The sequence below is a fragment of the Thermobia domestica genome, chromosome 14 (genome assembly GCF_964235325.1).
Source record: "Thermobia domestica chromosome 14, izTheDome1.hap1.1, whole genome shotgun sequence".
NCBI lineage: Eukaryota > Metazoa > Arthropoda > Insecta > Zygentoma > Lepismatidae > Thermobia > Thermobia domestica.
This window is the reverse complement of record NC_137467.1, coordinates 111,060,016-111,077,841: the sequence shown is the minus strand read 5'-3', so window position 1 is coordinate 111,077,841 and position 17,826 is coordinate 111,060,016. Positions and strand designations below refer to the sequence as shown.

Below are 17,826 nucleotides of genomic sequence, written 5' to 3'. Positions count from 1 at the left end.
TTATTGTATTTCTGGTCTGCAGTTCTTTCATATATTGATTGGATCCAAAATTGCCTTCAATCTCAGGATATGAGTTTCAATCAAACCCTTGTTCAGTTACAGAGTCTGGTTGATACCATTGATACCTGGAGACTTGAGCTGGCCGAGGAAATCATATCCGCAGCTGAAGAAAGTTGCAGAGAATGGAACATAACTCTGGATACACGCAGTAGGAGAAAGAGATGCATGCCTGGAAAAGAAGCAAAGGATGAACCTCTGACTGCATAGGCCGAAGTGAAGTGCTCTTTCAATGAAATTCTAGATAAGATGAGACAAAAATGTATGACAATTTTACTCAGATGCACGACCTGAACGACAGATTTGGATTCCTGTGTTCTATGGCCACCTTTGTGCAGCAGCTAGACGATGAGAGCAAGGAAAGGCTAAAAGAATGTTTCTCTGATTTGGCTTTGTGCTACCCGAATGATTTGGATGGCGTAGAATTATTTCAGGATTGTAAGGATATAATCCGTTCACTAAGATGTGCTCAGAAAGCTAAAGAACAACTTGACTTTTCTCCACAATGCATACTGAAATATGTATCTTCAATGGAGCTTGAAGTTTACTAAAGTTTGGCAACCGCTTTTCAGATTTTCATAACACTGCCCGTATCTGTCACATCATGTGAGAGGTCTTTCAGCAAAATGAAATTGATAAAATCATACTTGAGCTCCATAATGAGTCAAGGACTCACGAAACTGGCCATTCTTCCTATCGAAAATGAAATATAGCATCCACTTTGGATTTTGATAATATAGTTGAGACTTTCGCAAGGAAGGTATCATTCTGAATGTTTGTGGAACACAGGCTAATGTCGTAGTGAAACTACTGTCGAAAGTAGTTTCATGTTTCAAATTAAGGTAATAAAAATACAAAAGTACCAAAAGAGTAATAAGAAGCCATCAAGATATGTCAATTGACTGGTGATAGGTGTTAATGAAAAGTAGGATGGTATAACCTGTAGTAGAATTCTGTGCTCACATATTTAACCTATAATATATCCCTAATTATTCCATATATTCAGGACTTTTTGTTATACTATATTCTAATACTAAGTATGTTAGTAAGTAGTAGTGAAAATAGTCATAAGTGACAATATAAACATGACTGAATTATTAAATACAAAACAATATAAAACAAGTGTGAAATCGAGAAACAGTAGTTTAAAAAGACAAGCAGGAGAGAAATATTCTAGTGCTTAACTATTCACTGATAGTTCGGCAAAAGCAGTGGAACTAAGTAGATCGTGTATTATCACTGGAGAGAAAGATAGTAAAAAATAAGTGAAGAAGACACGCAGGAGAGAAATCTACTCTAGCCATAATTTACTGATAGTTCGAAAAAAAAAAATGTAGAAGTGTCGTGTATGATACTGGAGAGAAACCGAATGTTAAAGTGGAGCTCCCTCGTGGCTAAGCGGTTAGCGTGCGCGGGAGACCCGGGTTGGATTCCCGGCTGGAGCTCATGTGAATCGGATTCCACGTTAATCAGTAGGTCCACGTCTCATATAGCCTCACTGCTGAAAGGGACGCTAAACTAAAATCAACTCAACCCGAATGTTAAAGTGAATGGGGCTAGTTGTAGGAGAAAAATCTAATCAAATAAAACACATGTAGTGTAAACCCAGACAGATGAGAAACTAAGAATAAACTTGACCATACGAGAAATTGAAACAGGAGAAACATGAAAGGCGAGAACCGAACAAGAGAATTCTAGAAAACATAGAGCTTACATTTGGAAATAGCATCGGATACATTATTATTTGCAATTTTTTAAATATCAGCTCATTCTTACGTTTTGTACGTAAATTTGTCTCTAAATGTATTACTAGGAGCATTACTTCCACTATTCCATCTAATTACAGTACGCGTTGATACTAGGATAGTATAGGTATAGGATAAATTCTGGATTCTTTGTTGTTACGTTTTATTTGTTCTTAAGATTTATTTCTGTCGTGGGTTGTATTTCCGTTACACTTGTATCCCTATCCTTTTTCAATCGTGTCCTTTGTTTAAAAATAAATGAAATAAAATGCAATAATGGTCCAGTTTTATTTTTAGATACCAGCCTGATGGCGGTTCTACGGTTAAAAAAAAAAATAGACAGGGTTGCTGAATGTCACCCCCATTTATTTAATATATCTCAGATTAAGATGATCTAAACATACGCCCAACGGAAGAGGAGGAGTAAACAGAAATAATGATTATGTAAATGTATGTCAAAAATAGTGGTGTATAAATCACGATTGGTAAAATAGAGGCCCCGATCTACTTCACTGGTCCCGGACGCCGTTTGTCTTACGCCGCCACTGCATTCATTCGAAAACCTGTCGTTTAAATCATCTTTGTAATGGAGAACCAATGCATTCGTTTCTGCTCGGATGGTTTCCAGTTCACACTATTCAGTTTTGCGAGGAAATTAAATTTTTCATTTATCATGTTGTATGATAAACCCTTTTCCTTCTGCACAATTCAGAGGTGAGGGAATCCACAATTGCGTTAAATGTCTCCATACAAAATCGTCCTCTTCCTGTAAACACATGTTCTCCCTCTTTTATTTCATTGGGAGCAGTTTTCCTACTTTTCTTCTGTCCATTGTCACGCAGATATTCCTGACATCCACTTATATTCTTTGCTTCCTCTTCGTAGCATCGAACTCGGTACGAACAATTTGCAAACGTGCTTCCAATCCTGCAATTACTTCTGTTGCTTCACTCACATCAATATCTGTTGCTTGTAGGTTTTTATTGGCTGGATCAAATGATCTTTGCCCAGATAGTATACATCTATGTCAGTGATTGATGTTCACGTTGCATTCTTTCTGGATACCATCCGCAATTGTATCATGTGCTGACGTGTTTGTTGTCTTATCACTTTCCGTGTCAGCAAAAAAATCTTCTAGGGTTTAGGAATTTTCTTCAGTTGCTCTCTTTCGTTTTCCTCCTCCACTCTGTTTAACTTGCATCTTTCTGCACCTGCTAATTTCTTTCTTCAACCACTCACACTGATTCAATTACCGACACGACGTTGGAATAAAACGTAAACATAGAACTAGATAACACTGTCACGTTCTTTGTTATGCGGGTGTACTTGAAACGAACATTGCAGTGCAATTCTCCATGTACAATCCTTTAAAAAATCCAAGTCAACAGCGCCCTGTGTTTAGTTTTCTAATCTGCTAGAGAACAGAAACGAAGCGAATACTATATGCGTACATAGGTAGGCGCTTCAGCAAATTAAATCGATGCCTTATTGCTACCAAAACTGCACAGCGCTTTTAAAACATAAAGTGCAAGTGCAACATTAGATTAGTCCTTTATTCTAAAATTATAAAATAAGCCTTTCAACTGGTATTTATAAACAAAGACCGATTTCTCGATAACTGATTTTTTAGATATATTTTTTCTTTGGCGTCCTTTCAACGCTGGCGACCTAGGCACGTGCCTACTGTGCCTGTGCGTCAATCCGCCACTGTACAATAGAACCCATCTAATTCGTCACCTTTGAGACAGAGTATGGTCGGAACACAAAAAGGTCAGATTTTCAGAAAATACAGAAAAATACGGATTTACGGGAAAATAAACAATCTCTGAACTGAAAAAAAAAAAAACTGTATTATTCTCTAGAGTAGAAACATTAGGGAACTGTTTTTATTATTGTAAAGACCAATACATACTGTACTGTATGTACAGTATTTACTAGGTAAGCCTATAGTTAAAAAAAAAAAAAAAAGTACTTTGAAAAAATTAGTTTTTGAGTTCTATTTAGCAGATTAAATAATAGACTTAGTATAGCTGCAATGTTCCCCCATTTCTTAATCCACAAAGATCTTGATCCAGATGACGAAGCACTAAAGCGGACAAGCGGTAACCGTAATGAAACAACGATGCAGCAACGGCAGTTAACGACAATGGGCCTCGTGAGTTACCGACGAGTCGGACAAGTTCGGCTTTGAGCACGGTCGGATCAACCGGAGTGGCGGACCAGCCCTGGGAGGACGAGAGGGGTTTTACTGTAATTGCAGAATAGTGGGTAGGTTATTTAGAGCGCAACATAAGTAGCTACTGCCAATTGGCGGCAAACGCAAGATTATTACCTTTTTGTGCATTTTTCAGCGCACATTGGATATTTTGTTTCGGAAATCTGACTAGTGGACGGCGGCTATGATGTCAAGAATTTGGATACACAAAATCTTCATGGTAGTGTTATCCGACTTTATTTCCAGAATGAGCGAGCTTTGGTATAATTGTCGCCTCGCGTGGTATAATTGTTAAAATTTGATTGTATTAAAAAGACTACGTTTTACTATAACAACATGATGTACATACGTCGTGGCAGAGGCTGCATATACCGACACGAGACGCCATGGATGAGTGTAGGGCAGAGCAAATACAGGACGCGAGTTGTAAAAAAGAAGAAAAATAAGAACAGATTTCTAAACATCTTTCAGTACATAATTTAATTTGATTTTTTTTTTTTAAAATATTAAGTTAATCAACAGTACACTTAATTTTTTGACCATTTTCATTAACATATACTTCATAAGGCCCTTCCTAACACCAACTGATGTTTAAAGTCGGTTTTCATTAGTATATTTCTCTGCTGACGTCATGTTCCTAAGCAGCAGTTTTCTTTTTTAGTTTAAAGATAAAACGTACCCATTTCTGTCCTGCCGGAAGGGTCTTCCGGAAGGACTTCTGTACATGAGCCGCCGCCCTGCCGGCAGGACGCACTCCCTTAATGGAAAGAACGTGAGTTTGTCCTTCCGGAAGGACTGAAGCCTTCCAGCAGTACGCATTTTAAAATATACAGTAAACGGTATAAAAGTAGGTTTAGTGCTTCCCAATTATCACCGAAATTCGCTCTACTCTCCACACATTATTGGTGTTCGGTGGATCAAAATAGGGAGCATAAACGTACACACGATCACTTTTACAAAACATACCACCATTACTGAACTAACAGTCGTATCAACATGATTCTTTTTTGAGCTAAAAACTAGGGTTCATACTCTAATTTATAGATAAACATGGTAGGACTTGTAGGATGTTACATCCTGCCGGAAGGATATTGTACGTTCTAAGATTAACGTCCCCGGCTGTGATGATGAGGTGAATGATAATGGTGGAATGATGAAAGTGGCACGTTACGGAGGAAAGTGTAAGTCATGTTTAAATTCACTAAACATTCCATTGTTGTCAAATGAAGTCTGTTTCTCTGCTTACTTACTCCACTGTTCACCCATCGATAAAAATCCTACTAGAATTGTGCTGAGATACTGAATCTTTGGTAGCTGTGACTGCTATACTGAGGAATTATCCACGACTCGCTTGCTCACCCGAAAGAACTGTTAGAAAATTCGGCTCATTCACGAAAGACACATCACTATCAGTGTGTGTAATGCTACAGTTCTTCCATGAACCCATGAAACATAGTGTGAACACTCTCTTTGGAATAGCTTGAAAATTTGAACTCCCAGTATTAGTAATCAAATACAGGATAAATTTGCGTTCTGTACAACCCTAATACAGACAGTGAAATAGTTGTAAAATACAGAACAATTCTTTATATATAGGACGTCTGGCAACCCTACGCATATCATGGTTCTTTATTTATAGGCATTAATATGACACGTCATTGTTGATTCTACTTGCATTTGTTCTTTCAGGTTTTTGGTTTGAAAGTGAGGCTGCTTAACAACCATCTATGAAACTCCTACCGGTCCAGTTGCCTCCTGCCATGGATCGGCTTCCACTTGCTCTGCCATTCAGTCCGGATCTGCTTTGGAGGTATCCTTTGGGATTTCCGCAACAGCAGCCTCCGGCTTCCCCTCTGCTAGACTTCAAGACGCACTTGCCAACCAGCTTAGGTGCGTATAATGTTTCTAATATTAAGAAAATAAACTCATAATGTACAATATGGTCCATTTCACTTAACACTATTTTTAGAAATTAAAATTTATCCCTCAAGTAAAAAAAATAAAATAAAATAAAATAATTCCGTAATAAGTACAATTTTCGAATTTCTTGTCACACTTAAGACAAATTATTTACAGTTTTCTTTTAATCCATGTAGTCTCATATGACCTGGTTTCGAAACAAGGTAACAATTTGAAATTCGTGTTTCATTTTTTTTATTTTTTTTATTATTTTTTTTTACTTGTCTGATTCAGCTGATAATCCAAAATTACGTTTTAAAAAATGGACTAAATCAATGCTTTTCCGCATAGTTGTATTTGCAAACATTGTTTCGGCAATTCGATACTTAAGTATAACGTAATTTACCTACGTGTAATAAATATCTACGTGTTTCTATATTTCTCTATAAGGATTCTATAGGGTTTCTATATTTTTCTTGTCCCACGGGGGAATTAGGGTCAGGAAAAATATTTGAGCCCCCTCTTCCCTTAAAATACGCATATCAGTGAAAGTGTAGTAAGATATTCTATTTCTGGCATGAATTTTTAACCCACTACTCCCTTAGGATACGCTTTTTAAGGAAAGTTACATGATAATATCCCAGCTTGAGGTAGGTTCTAAAGCTCATTTCAAACTGTTTAACCATTTCCCGTGACGCGATTCCAAACAACAGACATCGTCGATTTAAATGTGAACAAAGAAATGATAGAAAACACTCTCTTTCTTCCCTTAAAATTGAAACTCTCAAAAACAGGAAGTTTCTTGTCTCTCTATTTAGTGGAGTATTAAGATACCAGTTTCATTTTCCTGACTTGGCGGGCTCCTGACGTACTGTTTTATATATATATATATATATATATATATATATATATATATATATATATATATATATATATATATATATATATATATATATATTATATACTGTATATATAAACACTTGGGTATAGAATCTGTCGCGAAATGGAGGAATGAAATTAACTCCCTCCTTGCAGCTTAGAAAATATGCCTTATGATAGCTTTTGTAAAAATAATTAAATTTTCGTAATATATCTGAACCGAACGTGAAACCGACGCACAGTGGACGAAACGCATAATCTAGCTGTGCAACAGTCATATATCAAAAACAATGCCTCACTGTGGTACATAAACATTTATTTGCAACACTGTAGTAACGACTAAACTGAACAAAAGCATGAGTACTGTAAAGTGGGGTGAATTTGACCGGTGGAATGACTTTGAAATCTATTGTTTTCATTTTCCGGTTATTCTGCTATCAGTTTTCATTTGTTCAGTCTTATTTTTTAAATATAAAAATATTTTTTTCCCAATAGGTACATAGTTACAAGGTGTAAGGTTAAGTTTCTGTGAGACAAAATCAAGGTGTTCAAAGCCACCTCAATTTACGGAACGAAAAATCAAAACTGTTCTTACAATAGGTGTGCATTTTATCTAAATATGAACGTATGAAGCAGTTACCGGAACATTATTCACTATGAGGGTCGCTTTCACAATCTAGGGATAAGTCAGGAATGAGAAAAGGTTGTGTCAAGAGAGATTTGACGTCATCATCAAGTACCCAAATCTTACGTGATTGAGCAATGTGGCCACTTTGAGAAATGGAAGAGATGAAAGGATCAGAGGAAACTAGCATACTATTCATTAAGTCTGCCATTGTTTGCACACGGTTAAATTTGCGTGTATGGAACTCCCTGCATCGTCGTAAATCTTTATTTCTCGCTTCCATAGTTTCTCTGAAAACATACCAATAGGGAGAACAGCAGCTGTGATGATATCTGCCCCATGAATGAGCAGTTTTTGCACACTAGATGGCATGTAGTACCAAGGGTACAGTTCAACAAACCTTTCAGCAGTTGATTTTGAGTTACTACGAAACGCTTCCACATTCACCGCATAACCGCATGAAACTGTTTGCAATATCACGTGGAACCGTTTTATTAACTCTTCATCGATTCCTGTGATAGATGATGCCACAGTAGACTGCTCGAAAAAGCGCCTGGCAGTATTACCATCGTTTGTTGTACCAAACCCAGGCTTTGGAATATCAACTAAGAGTCCCATTTTAGTTTTTAAGTCACCTTGAATGCATTTCTTAGTTTACTGAAACTGTTCCTTATCCACTAGCATACGCATTTGCCACTTTTTGACGTTTCGATGATATGCGATATGTAGAATGCACTCAAAACACCTTATCCAAGCATGCAGTGTTGAAAGACCTAATTCATGTTTGCTTTCATCCGTCGAAAGTTGCTCCATGAATTTTAAGTTATTCATATTGTTTAGGGTAACTCCACAAATTCCACATGCTTGAGTTGAAATATCAGCAATGACCCCAAACGTTTTCCCATCAATCATTGTTAATTTACACATAGAAGTAAATATGGTATCGTGGCCACAAATATTGACAACAGGGGGACAGAGTCCTTGTATCTGCTCTTCGACAATCCCTATTTCACGTTTGGACACCTTCACAGTTTCTTGCTCAAATAAGAGTTTAATAGACCTACAGAATCTTGTGGAGGAAGGTCGAGAATTCTGCCAAATAATAGCATTAGTTTTATTTGCACGCATATGTAGTGGAACTATACACACTGCAAATAGAAATGAATCTGTTTTAGCACCTTCATCATTATCATAGAATATTTGCTTGTATGTGGAATGGCCAGAGCTACCATCACAACCCCACTTAAAAATAACTGTAACACCATCCGATAAATGATCGACGTTTTGAGATAAGACATCTTCGTGAACCATGACCAATCTAGTTATTGTGTAGTCCCACCAGTGCCTGAACTGATACCTCTGCTACTAACTGTAATTGATTCCATATTGGAATAACAGTCTTTCTTTGCTTTCTGGATTTGATCGTAGGAAGGATATATATTAGCATTACGTGCCTTAACGCCAGACTGAATTAACTTGTAAGAATGTTTGGTAAAACGTCCGTCTATATACAATGCAAGTGCTCCTTCCGGCATATACTTAGTAGGTTCCAGTTTTTAATTTTCGTAGCCCTCGTTGGTGTTGTTTCAGTGACCTCACGCACTACGCTTGCGGCATCTCTTCTTCCAGACAAACGTAAACTACTTTGGGCGGCAAATGCTAATTCTTCTGTTGAATGTGTCTTCACTAACGAGGAAACATTCCTCTTTTTCGATGATACGGACAATTGTTCAAATTCCTTCGGTGGCCTTCCGAGTGTGCTGCAGGATGATGACCCTAGTTCTGGATCATCTTGTTGATGTTGTGGTACAAAGGTGACATTGGTATCCAGCCATTTACCTTCGTGTGATAAAAATACTTCAGCATACGATTAGATTTCTGCCATTTTCGATGCACCTTGCTATTAAAGTTGTTTACTTGCTGCTGAATGTACTCGTTTCTATCTGTTTGTGTCTTGTCCAGTCCCAGTCTGCTCCAGACATACGTTGCAACTGCAGAATTTTTGGCACTTAGTGTTTTTTCTTCATGACAAATATGAAATAGTTCTCTCCGGAATATAGACATCGTATCTGAAAAAATAAAACACTTAAAAAAGTTGCAGTTTTCTGCAGCTGATATCACTATTATTGCTTAAAAGAACATTCATTTACTGCACATAAACATATTTCAAGGTGATATAGGCGGATATCTTTACTGTTTTTACATTAAAATGCAATATAACGTATTTTTTTTGTAGGAAAATCATCTTCTGATGTTATATGCGTACTAGTGTGGTACCCTATTAATTTTTTAGTTATTTTTTATTTGTGTAACACTGCATCTCTGCAGCAGGAAATGCCTCAACTCTCGATTCCTAACAGTCGGAAAAACTTGGGAGCACAATGGGTTAACTTTCACTCTCTAAATATGACTACCATTAGTAACACCAGCGGCTGTCTCACAGCTCCTCTTTTATACGCACAAAACCATTTCCGTGCATAACGTAATATTTTTCTATTGTTGTTTCTGTCATCTGTGGTATATTTGTGACCCCTTACGGGTACAATGAGTGCTATTCCAAGCAACTTCATTTTGGACTTTTGCACAGCTAGATTGTGCATTACGTCAACTGTGCGACGAGGCGTGGAGGTCTCATGGCTTTTATCTCTCAAGACATCGATGACGCAAAGAATGGTTCCTTACTTCTTGAACCAGAACTTGTATCTTGGGCTCTTGTTATTGCCTACAGTCTTCTACTCTATTCTCTGTCTCACCTCCATGTGTCATCCAGCCGCTTCCTCAAAGTTCTGGATCACAATGAAAATATCTAGCCGCGTGAGACAACTTCTTACCATTAGGAGCACGATCAGTAATATCACCTTCGTGAGTGGCAGTCAAATGTAAAGAGCCGAAGGTGACCAGACGTCCCATGTTTTTCAGTTCTCAAAAGGAGGTGCCTAAATGTCCCGTTTTAAGCAAAAATGAACATAGTGTTCCGTAAGAGTTATTTAAAATGTAAATGAATGTAAATGTACACTCTCTTGTTAAAATGACTGTGTAATAATATTCTTCCTAATAATACTCTTTGGGAATATTTAGGCTAAGCAGCCTCCTGCTGGTCTACTGAGTAGCACATAAGAGGTTCGTGCACCTGGTCCCGGGTTCGATTTCCGGAGAGAAAACAAAAAAATAATTTTACAATCATCCCATTTCATTAATCACCGTCTCATTTAGCGTAATGGGCATAACTAAAAAAAAGCATCATTTCATTAATAATAAAGTACCGTTATAACAAAAATCCCAACTGGGTTTTGATGAAAATTCAAACTGGATTTAAGTAGAAGCTCAAAGGTAGTTATTGATGAAAACTGAAGCCAATTTTGATTGAAAACTAAGCCGATTTGAAGATCTAAAACATTCTCAAGGAACTAATGGCGGCTTCGGTAAACATCGCAAGGGTTTTAGTAAAACCTAAACCAAAAACTGTTCTGGAAAACACATAAAACTATCTGTGGAAAGGAAATGGGTTTCCGGAGAACAACGAAAAGCTATTCCGGTCAGAAATAGAACCAGTTTTGGAGAAAACCGAAACCGGTTTCGATGAAAACCGAACCGGCATTGAAGAAAACCGAAACCGGTTTCGGTGAAAAACTAAACCGTTTTTTTTGGAGAAAACCGAAACCGGCTTTTGAAGAAAACCGAAACCGTTTTTTTACAAAACCGGGACCGGTTTTGGAGAAAACCGGTTTTTGAAAATTTTGAAAAAACTGTTTCGGTTTTTCTAAAAAAAAACGGTTTCTGTGCCCACCACTACTATACACAATGTATAGGAAAATGATTCAACACATACAACATGAACTCCTCTTTTGTTTTCGTAATTTGTAACGTTATATCTTCGGTTTCAATCCCTGATTCCAAATATATATATTGAATATTTATATATTACGTAAGATTATGATCAAATCACACTTCGAGATATATATTTCGTACTATATATCCAATTTGTCAGATTGAAAACATAAACAATCGCATTCCTACAAGATGGTTCTTCGTTCTATATTTTTTAGTTACCATATCAACTAAATAAATAGGTTGTCATAGCAACGAAAAACAAGAAATATATCGATATAATACAAAATATTAAAATTATTTCTTTATATCTTTTTTCTTCTTCTTCTTAATAGCTTGTGCACTTTTACCCACAAATAGAAACAATATTTAGAAGTACATACAAAATATACATTATCGTTGTATGTATGGCTTCCGAACTATAGGACTTCTTAAATTGATTACAATTGAAGAAAGAATCCTGGACTGTTAAACATTTCATATACATAGTTACCTTACTTTTTGAATAGCTTTTATATATATAAATTACAATTCATGAAATAATATATTATTTTCATCTTATCTCAATATCATTCTTATATTTGTCCAATAATCAATTTTATTTTTAATTTTATAAAATTATCGATGAGAAAGACATTCAAAATATGATAAGTTGGTTGATTATTTAGGTCCTAAATAAATTCTTTATTGTTAACAAGTATAAATGGTATTGAATTAAAGTTGATGAAAACTAAAATACGACATAACCTATTTCACTTATTCGGGCATAGTTAGCATAACTTTCATAAACAATATTTGTATTAATGTATAGATGTGATTGCATAGAATGTGAACGAAGTAAAAATTACAATAAGTTATAACAATATTCAAAGTGAGACAAAAACTAATTGATATAAAAATAATAACAGAATAAACAAATGATTACACTAAGGATTAATCTGAAACTTCAATATTATCTATATTGATCTTAGATAAAACTTCTGTAGGAACTATGTGACAGTAAAGTTGTGTATTTTTTTAAATCAACCCTCGTATTCTCAAGGGAAATTCTTGGAACTAGCGCCTAGCCAGTCGAAATTCGCAGAAGAGCGAAACCATGGAATTTTTCTACCCGGAAGATGCCTCTCTCAAGACATTTCAGCACCTCTCGCCGAACCGTATTTAGGACGGTATTTGTTCGTTCCCTCACTCACCCCTACGCAGTCTGATGTCTAAAATATGAATACGTTCAATTATTGATTATTGATTAATATTTAATGACAATCTACCTATTGGTCACTTAATTAATAGATATAAAAATTTCTTAATGGTGTGTGACTAAAATGTTTAATAATAATGTGTAGTTTTATAGGAACTATATTCTAATAACATATATATCAATCCGCTCTCTGTTTGTAAAAATGCGTTGAGGCAAGAAGAGTGCTTCTGGACAACCGAAATCGAGAAGGATATGTGTATCCCATACTAAAAAAAAACGCATCAGTACTCAATATGACTATGTTTGCGTTCATATTTTATAAGATAGTAGTTAAACTGTGACATTACTTGAAAGTACCATTCGATATGTGAAAGGCAAAATCGTTAATGATTAGTTTTTTTTTATCTTTTTCTAACCTGTGTAGTGGAAAAGGAACAGAAAGACGGCAACACTGAAGAGTGACACATATTAATGTAAAAATGATTTTACTCATGGTTTGACAGGATAACTCCTCTCATACGTCGTGTAATGATCATCATAGCAGCACGAAGGAAAAGTCGAGAACTTTTACCATGGAACGACATATGGATTGTCCCTGCATTCTCTCATCGCTGAGTGTAATTCCGTTTTCATTTATGCGACGCGAATAACGCGACCGTGTCGTTTAATTATGGGCCAATGAGAAAAGATATATATATATATATATATATATATATATATATATATATATATATATAGTGTGGAAAATCTCAGTGTTGTTTGTAAATGTGAAATTAAAATAATAAATCGATATTATTTTAATTTTTAAAATCAAGATTAGTGTTTAAAAATCAATTCTATGAGTCCCGTGTGTACAGTCACTAATAAGCGTCGTGAGTGCCCTGTTGTTTAATTATTGAATGTATTTGTAACGACCTCTGGATAAAAACAGATTCTAGGCAAGCTTTGAATATATTTGTGAGCCTTCCATGTTTATTTATTTATTGTGTGTACAAGGTAGTACGGTACGACTTTATACTTCCAGACAACCTCAGTATATTCGGGTTATTTATATATAGACTTAATGTATTATTCCGTGTGGCTATGGGAGGCACGGTTATCATTCGAACCCAGATTAATAGAGACAATTAGACCACCATATTTAATGTTAAGTTGTAATCGTATTGTGTGGCTCGTCGTCGACGGTGGGTACCCGGAGGAAAACCCCAATCTATCTACTTAACTCGATACCGAATCCTAGTGCTGTAATAGAATGGCACCCGAACAGGGACGTACAAGGATCGAACTTTGATACAGTAATATATGGCGCCCGATACCACAGGAACATTTGGTAAAGTTGCATATAGGCGACGCTAATTGTATCTTTTATCAATATAAATTATAGTGCCTTTCTGGTGTTATTTAATTTTGTTGTTTTCGCATTAACAAATTAATCATCGTCCGTAAATAGAGAAATGAAACCTGTTTTGCATGAAATGCGGAAAATATGGAAAGAAACTGAGTACTTAATAGTAGAAAGCCAATTTAGATATCGAAAAGAACAATTTACATTGTTAGAAATTCAGAATGCTTTGAAAGTAGATCAGGAAGTGTGTGAAATTCGAAAAAGAGCTAAGCAAGAAATTGCAAAATCTATTTGAGAAAGGAACATAGAATACAAGGCTGAAATCGAAGATAAAATTGTTGCAAAAATGCGTGAATTACGAAAATCTAATCCTTATCAGAAAACCAAAGAAGAGTGTATTTTAGAATTAGAATGTGTTTCTTTGTCAGACATTGAATATAAGCTGAAAGTTCATTATGAAAATTCAGACGTTGTACGCATTGCGAAAGAAAGATAACTGAAAAGATATACAAAAGGCATCTAAAGTATCACAGTGTTAATGAGGGTTCCAGTAATGACCGGAAAGCAAATTATAAAATCGTAGCACCAAAACGGGTTAGATTTGCTGATTCTCCTGAGGTTAAAACATTTGCGCACACTTCTGCAAAAACTACTGATGATGAAAGTACTCAAAACTACGAGAGTTGTAAAAGCAAGGCAGTACCATTGGAAATTTTAGTTTTTTCCATTAAATTTTTTGAAAGTAATTTAGAATGGGTTAGACCTGAGTTTGAAAGTATTTTGTAGGACGCTGCCCCCGCAGCCCAAAAAATATACACACAAACAGTGGAAAATAAGTGTATAGAGAGTGGTATTACTTTACAATGTGTTGGTTCTCAACCATTAGCTGTTGTGTAAGTCAGGCTGGAGTTTAATTTCTTGACGATAACTTTGAACAGGTTGAAGAAATATCCAACTGTAAATCTAGAGAACGAAATAATTCCTGTTGTTAGTCACGTTAAAGTTGAGTTAGACAAGGCCAAGGAATTTGTTGTGTCTCTTCTAAATAGTACTGTTTTAGTTAGAAGCAAAGCAGAAAAAGAACAAAAGTAACGAACGCAGCCCAGCTGTTGAATAAAATGTTTCTCGACCGCTATACACAACAGGATTAGCCACGCCCATCGCAGAAACCTCTGTCAGTCAACGACTAGCTGATTGTTTTGTAAAGGAACTACAAACATTATTGGGTGTAACGTGTGCCTCACTACAAAAAGGTTTACGAAAGTAGTAATAAATTGCGTTGAAAAAGAAGGCAAGAGTAAGCCACTCAGGCATCCTTGTAGTGTATTATGGTTAGTAAAGCAAAACTGCTTCCATGGCACCTTGCTAGCCAATAAATTAGAATATGTTCCCTTTCACGAATTTAGTTTATTTTTTGCGTCTGTTACGATTGTTAAGGTATGTCACGGCCAGAGTAGTTTTTTAAGCTATGAGTTGAAAGTCAAAGAAATACAAGTAAAACAAATGGGATGTGTTACTTTCTGCGTAGTCATTTGCACACACATTATAAATTTAGAAGATAGTAAAAATGGCTTTATGTCTTGTAGGCCTTATGATAGTAACAATAACTCACTAACGTGGGAAAGAAAATTAAAAACCTGTCAAGTTTTAGTAGGTTACAAAATGTTCGTCAAATTGTAAAGAAATATAATTTGCAAGTTCGTTGTAGCAAAAAGCACCGGCAACATAAAAAGAAAATACGAAAAGTTACACAAAAATTAGAGAGAGTTCAACGTATATTGTATTGTTCTTGTAAATTTTCAAAGTTTGTTCGTAAATTTTCTTTAAGAAATAAAACTCATAGTCAATGCAATGCACTAACAAGTAGTCGTAAACGTAAAGTTGTTTCGTCGCACCACGATAACCAATATCCTGGATGTATTTAAAAAAAATGTTCAAAATTTCAAACCGCATTAGTCATTTGGAAGTTTACAATGTAGTAAACGAGCTAGATGCCGACCACGCATCACAGGTAAACAAAAATCACAAACCTCTTCAGGAAGAATGTGGTAATTGGGTTAGCATATTTTATATGCCTAAAGCGATTTGAAAATGAATGTAATCGTAAAATTAAATATTAAACACCAATTACTATCAGTGATGTGCCATCAGCTGATTGTGACGCCATAGCAAAGGTCAAGCACACAGATAATCTGAAAAACCTAGTGAAACGAAAAAGGCAATCTAGTGTTCAATCTGAATACAGTGAAATTGATATGCATAGAGAAGCATCACGAAAAAAAGTAATTGCAAGTCAAGCAGTAATGTTAGTCAATTTCTTGTGTAATGCAGCGATCATACATATTGAGAAACCAACTTTGTGTTCCAAGCTACTGCTTCCTAAAGCAATCAGAATTGGTGGAAACCACTTAGTATTTTATAAATTCACATTAATCCTTTATTGGCAAATGAAGCTTTTCGAAATTGTGTTGAAAAAAACTACAGTAGATGTAGGGTAAGCAAAAACGTCGTTGAGCTGGGCTCCTAGTATTTATGGAATTGACACTTGCAAAGATTTTGGTAATTCAAAAAAGTTGTGTAACAATATAATTACTCTGTTACATTTGTAGTACTTGCATAGTACGTATCGGCGTTAGTAGGCGTCCGTGACCCACTATGTGACCTCCGGACGGTCGAAGCCTTTTTATAAAAAAAGGAAACACAAGTGGCTAACCAAGGCATGAGATGAGGTTCCCTCCAACTTTTGGGTAACATTATATTTATATAAAGGCCGGCGCAGGCTATTTTCGTATTATTTCCTTCTTTATTCTTTTAAATTTTAACCTTTTACTCTAGCTTCAACCTTCATCTCGGGGTTGGGAAACAATTATAATTTTAATATGGGTGGTGTCTTCTAAATTTAGGAGGGCAGACACTTTAAAACTGTAATGGTCTGACAGACCATCCACTACTCAGTCCACTCCTGGTCAATTTCTAACCGGAATGTAATAAATGTAGAGTACCACCATTAATTAATGTTATTGTAGATTTAAGTAGAACTTTTGATATTGTAACTAATATTTTGAAAATACGTATATACTTGAATTTAATTTGTATGTCATATCTTTGTTTCATAGTAGTAATAATAATAATTAAAATAATGCTACTACTTATAACAAGTAAATGAAAATAGACATATTTATTGTGTTATTTTTCCAATGTGTCCGAAGTTTTTAATGAAAGTAAATATGAATGCTTTCTTATAACAGTAATAAAACTAATTCATGTGAAACTTAAGAGTACAAGGCACTAAACTAGTAAATGTTTTATGTTACAATAACTATTCAGTATACTTATAAGATTTTTGTGTTTAATGGTAAAAATGCCAGTAATTAGTTACTCGAATCCTCAAATATACTATTTTGAAAGAAAATAACTTTGTTTATATTTTGATGTGTTTGAAATTTTGGCACAAGTATTTTAAAAAACAAATAATATAATAAAGACAATAAACTTTATTAAAATTATGGCCCAATCGTAATCCGAAATTGGTTTTGTATGGCCCATGTGTTCGTTACCGTACTTCCGAATGAACTTGAAAAAAATTTCGCAGTATCATCACAAGAAGACTTAATCGATGTTAACCCTTTGAAGACCAGTGCAAGAAACTTTGTGACAATAGTGAAGTGATCAGGATTGCACGGTTGTTTGTTTTTCAGTTCTCTCAAAACAAACGTCTTGTCGAGCGTCTATGTAACCATATGGTTCAGCTTATCGAATATTAATGAAGAAAATTTTAACTTTTTTAGTGAACCTCGTACAAAAGCACTCTTAAGAATTTTTCTTTGGGCAAACAAACGAATATCCATATATATGTGTGTGTGCGTCGCGTCTGCGACGGAAGTCTTGGTTAACCCTCTCGTCTCCCCAAATAAGGTGCTAAAATTCAGCACAGGGAGCAAACTTCGTCTCCAAAAATTCGTGCCTATAGGTTGTCATAGTTATTTTTAGCTGACATCAACAGTTTGCATCGCAAGCCTCTCTGTTGAGTAGAAA

At 35.5% G+C, this 17,826-nt stretch overlaps 2 protein-coding genes across 6 annotated transcripts in view; one reads left to right on the top strand and one right to left on the bottom strand.

The window, feature by feature from the left end:
• The window catches only part of aop (ETS variant transcription factor anterior open), a 438,519-nt gene that overhangs the window by 310,903 nt on the left and 109,790 nt on the right, over positions 1-17,826 (top strand). For all 5 annotated transcript variants that reach the window (XM_081738735.1, XM_081738736.1, XM_081738734.1 and 2 more), the window contains one exon: positions 5,707-5,907. In XM_081738735.1, the coding sequence (XP_081594861.1) occupies positions 5,745-5,907 (163 nt within the window). In that variant the 5' untranslated portion in view covers positions 5,707-5,744. The remainder of the gene's footprint in view (positions 1-5,706; positions 5,908-17,826) is intronic.
• Positions 1-17,826, bottom strand: part of LOC145670288 (uncharacterized) — a 119,809-nt gene that overhangs the window by 63,079 nt on the left and 38,904 nt on the right. The window lies entirely within an intron of this gene.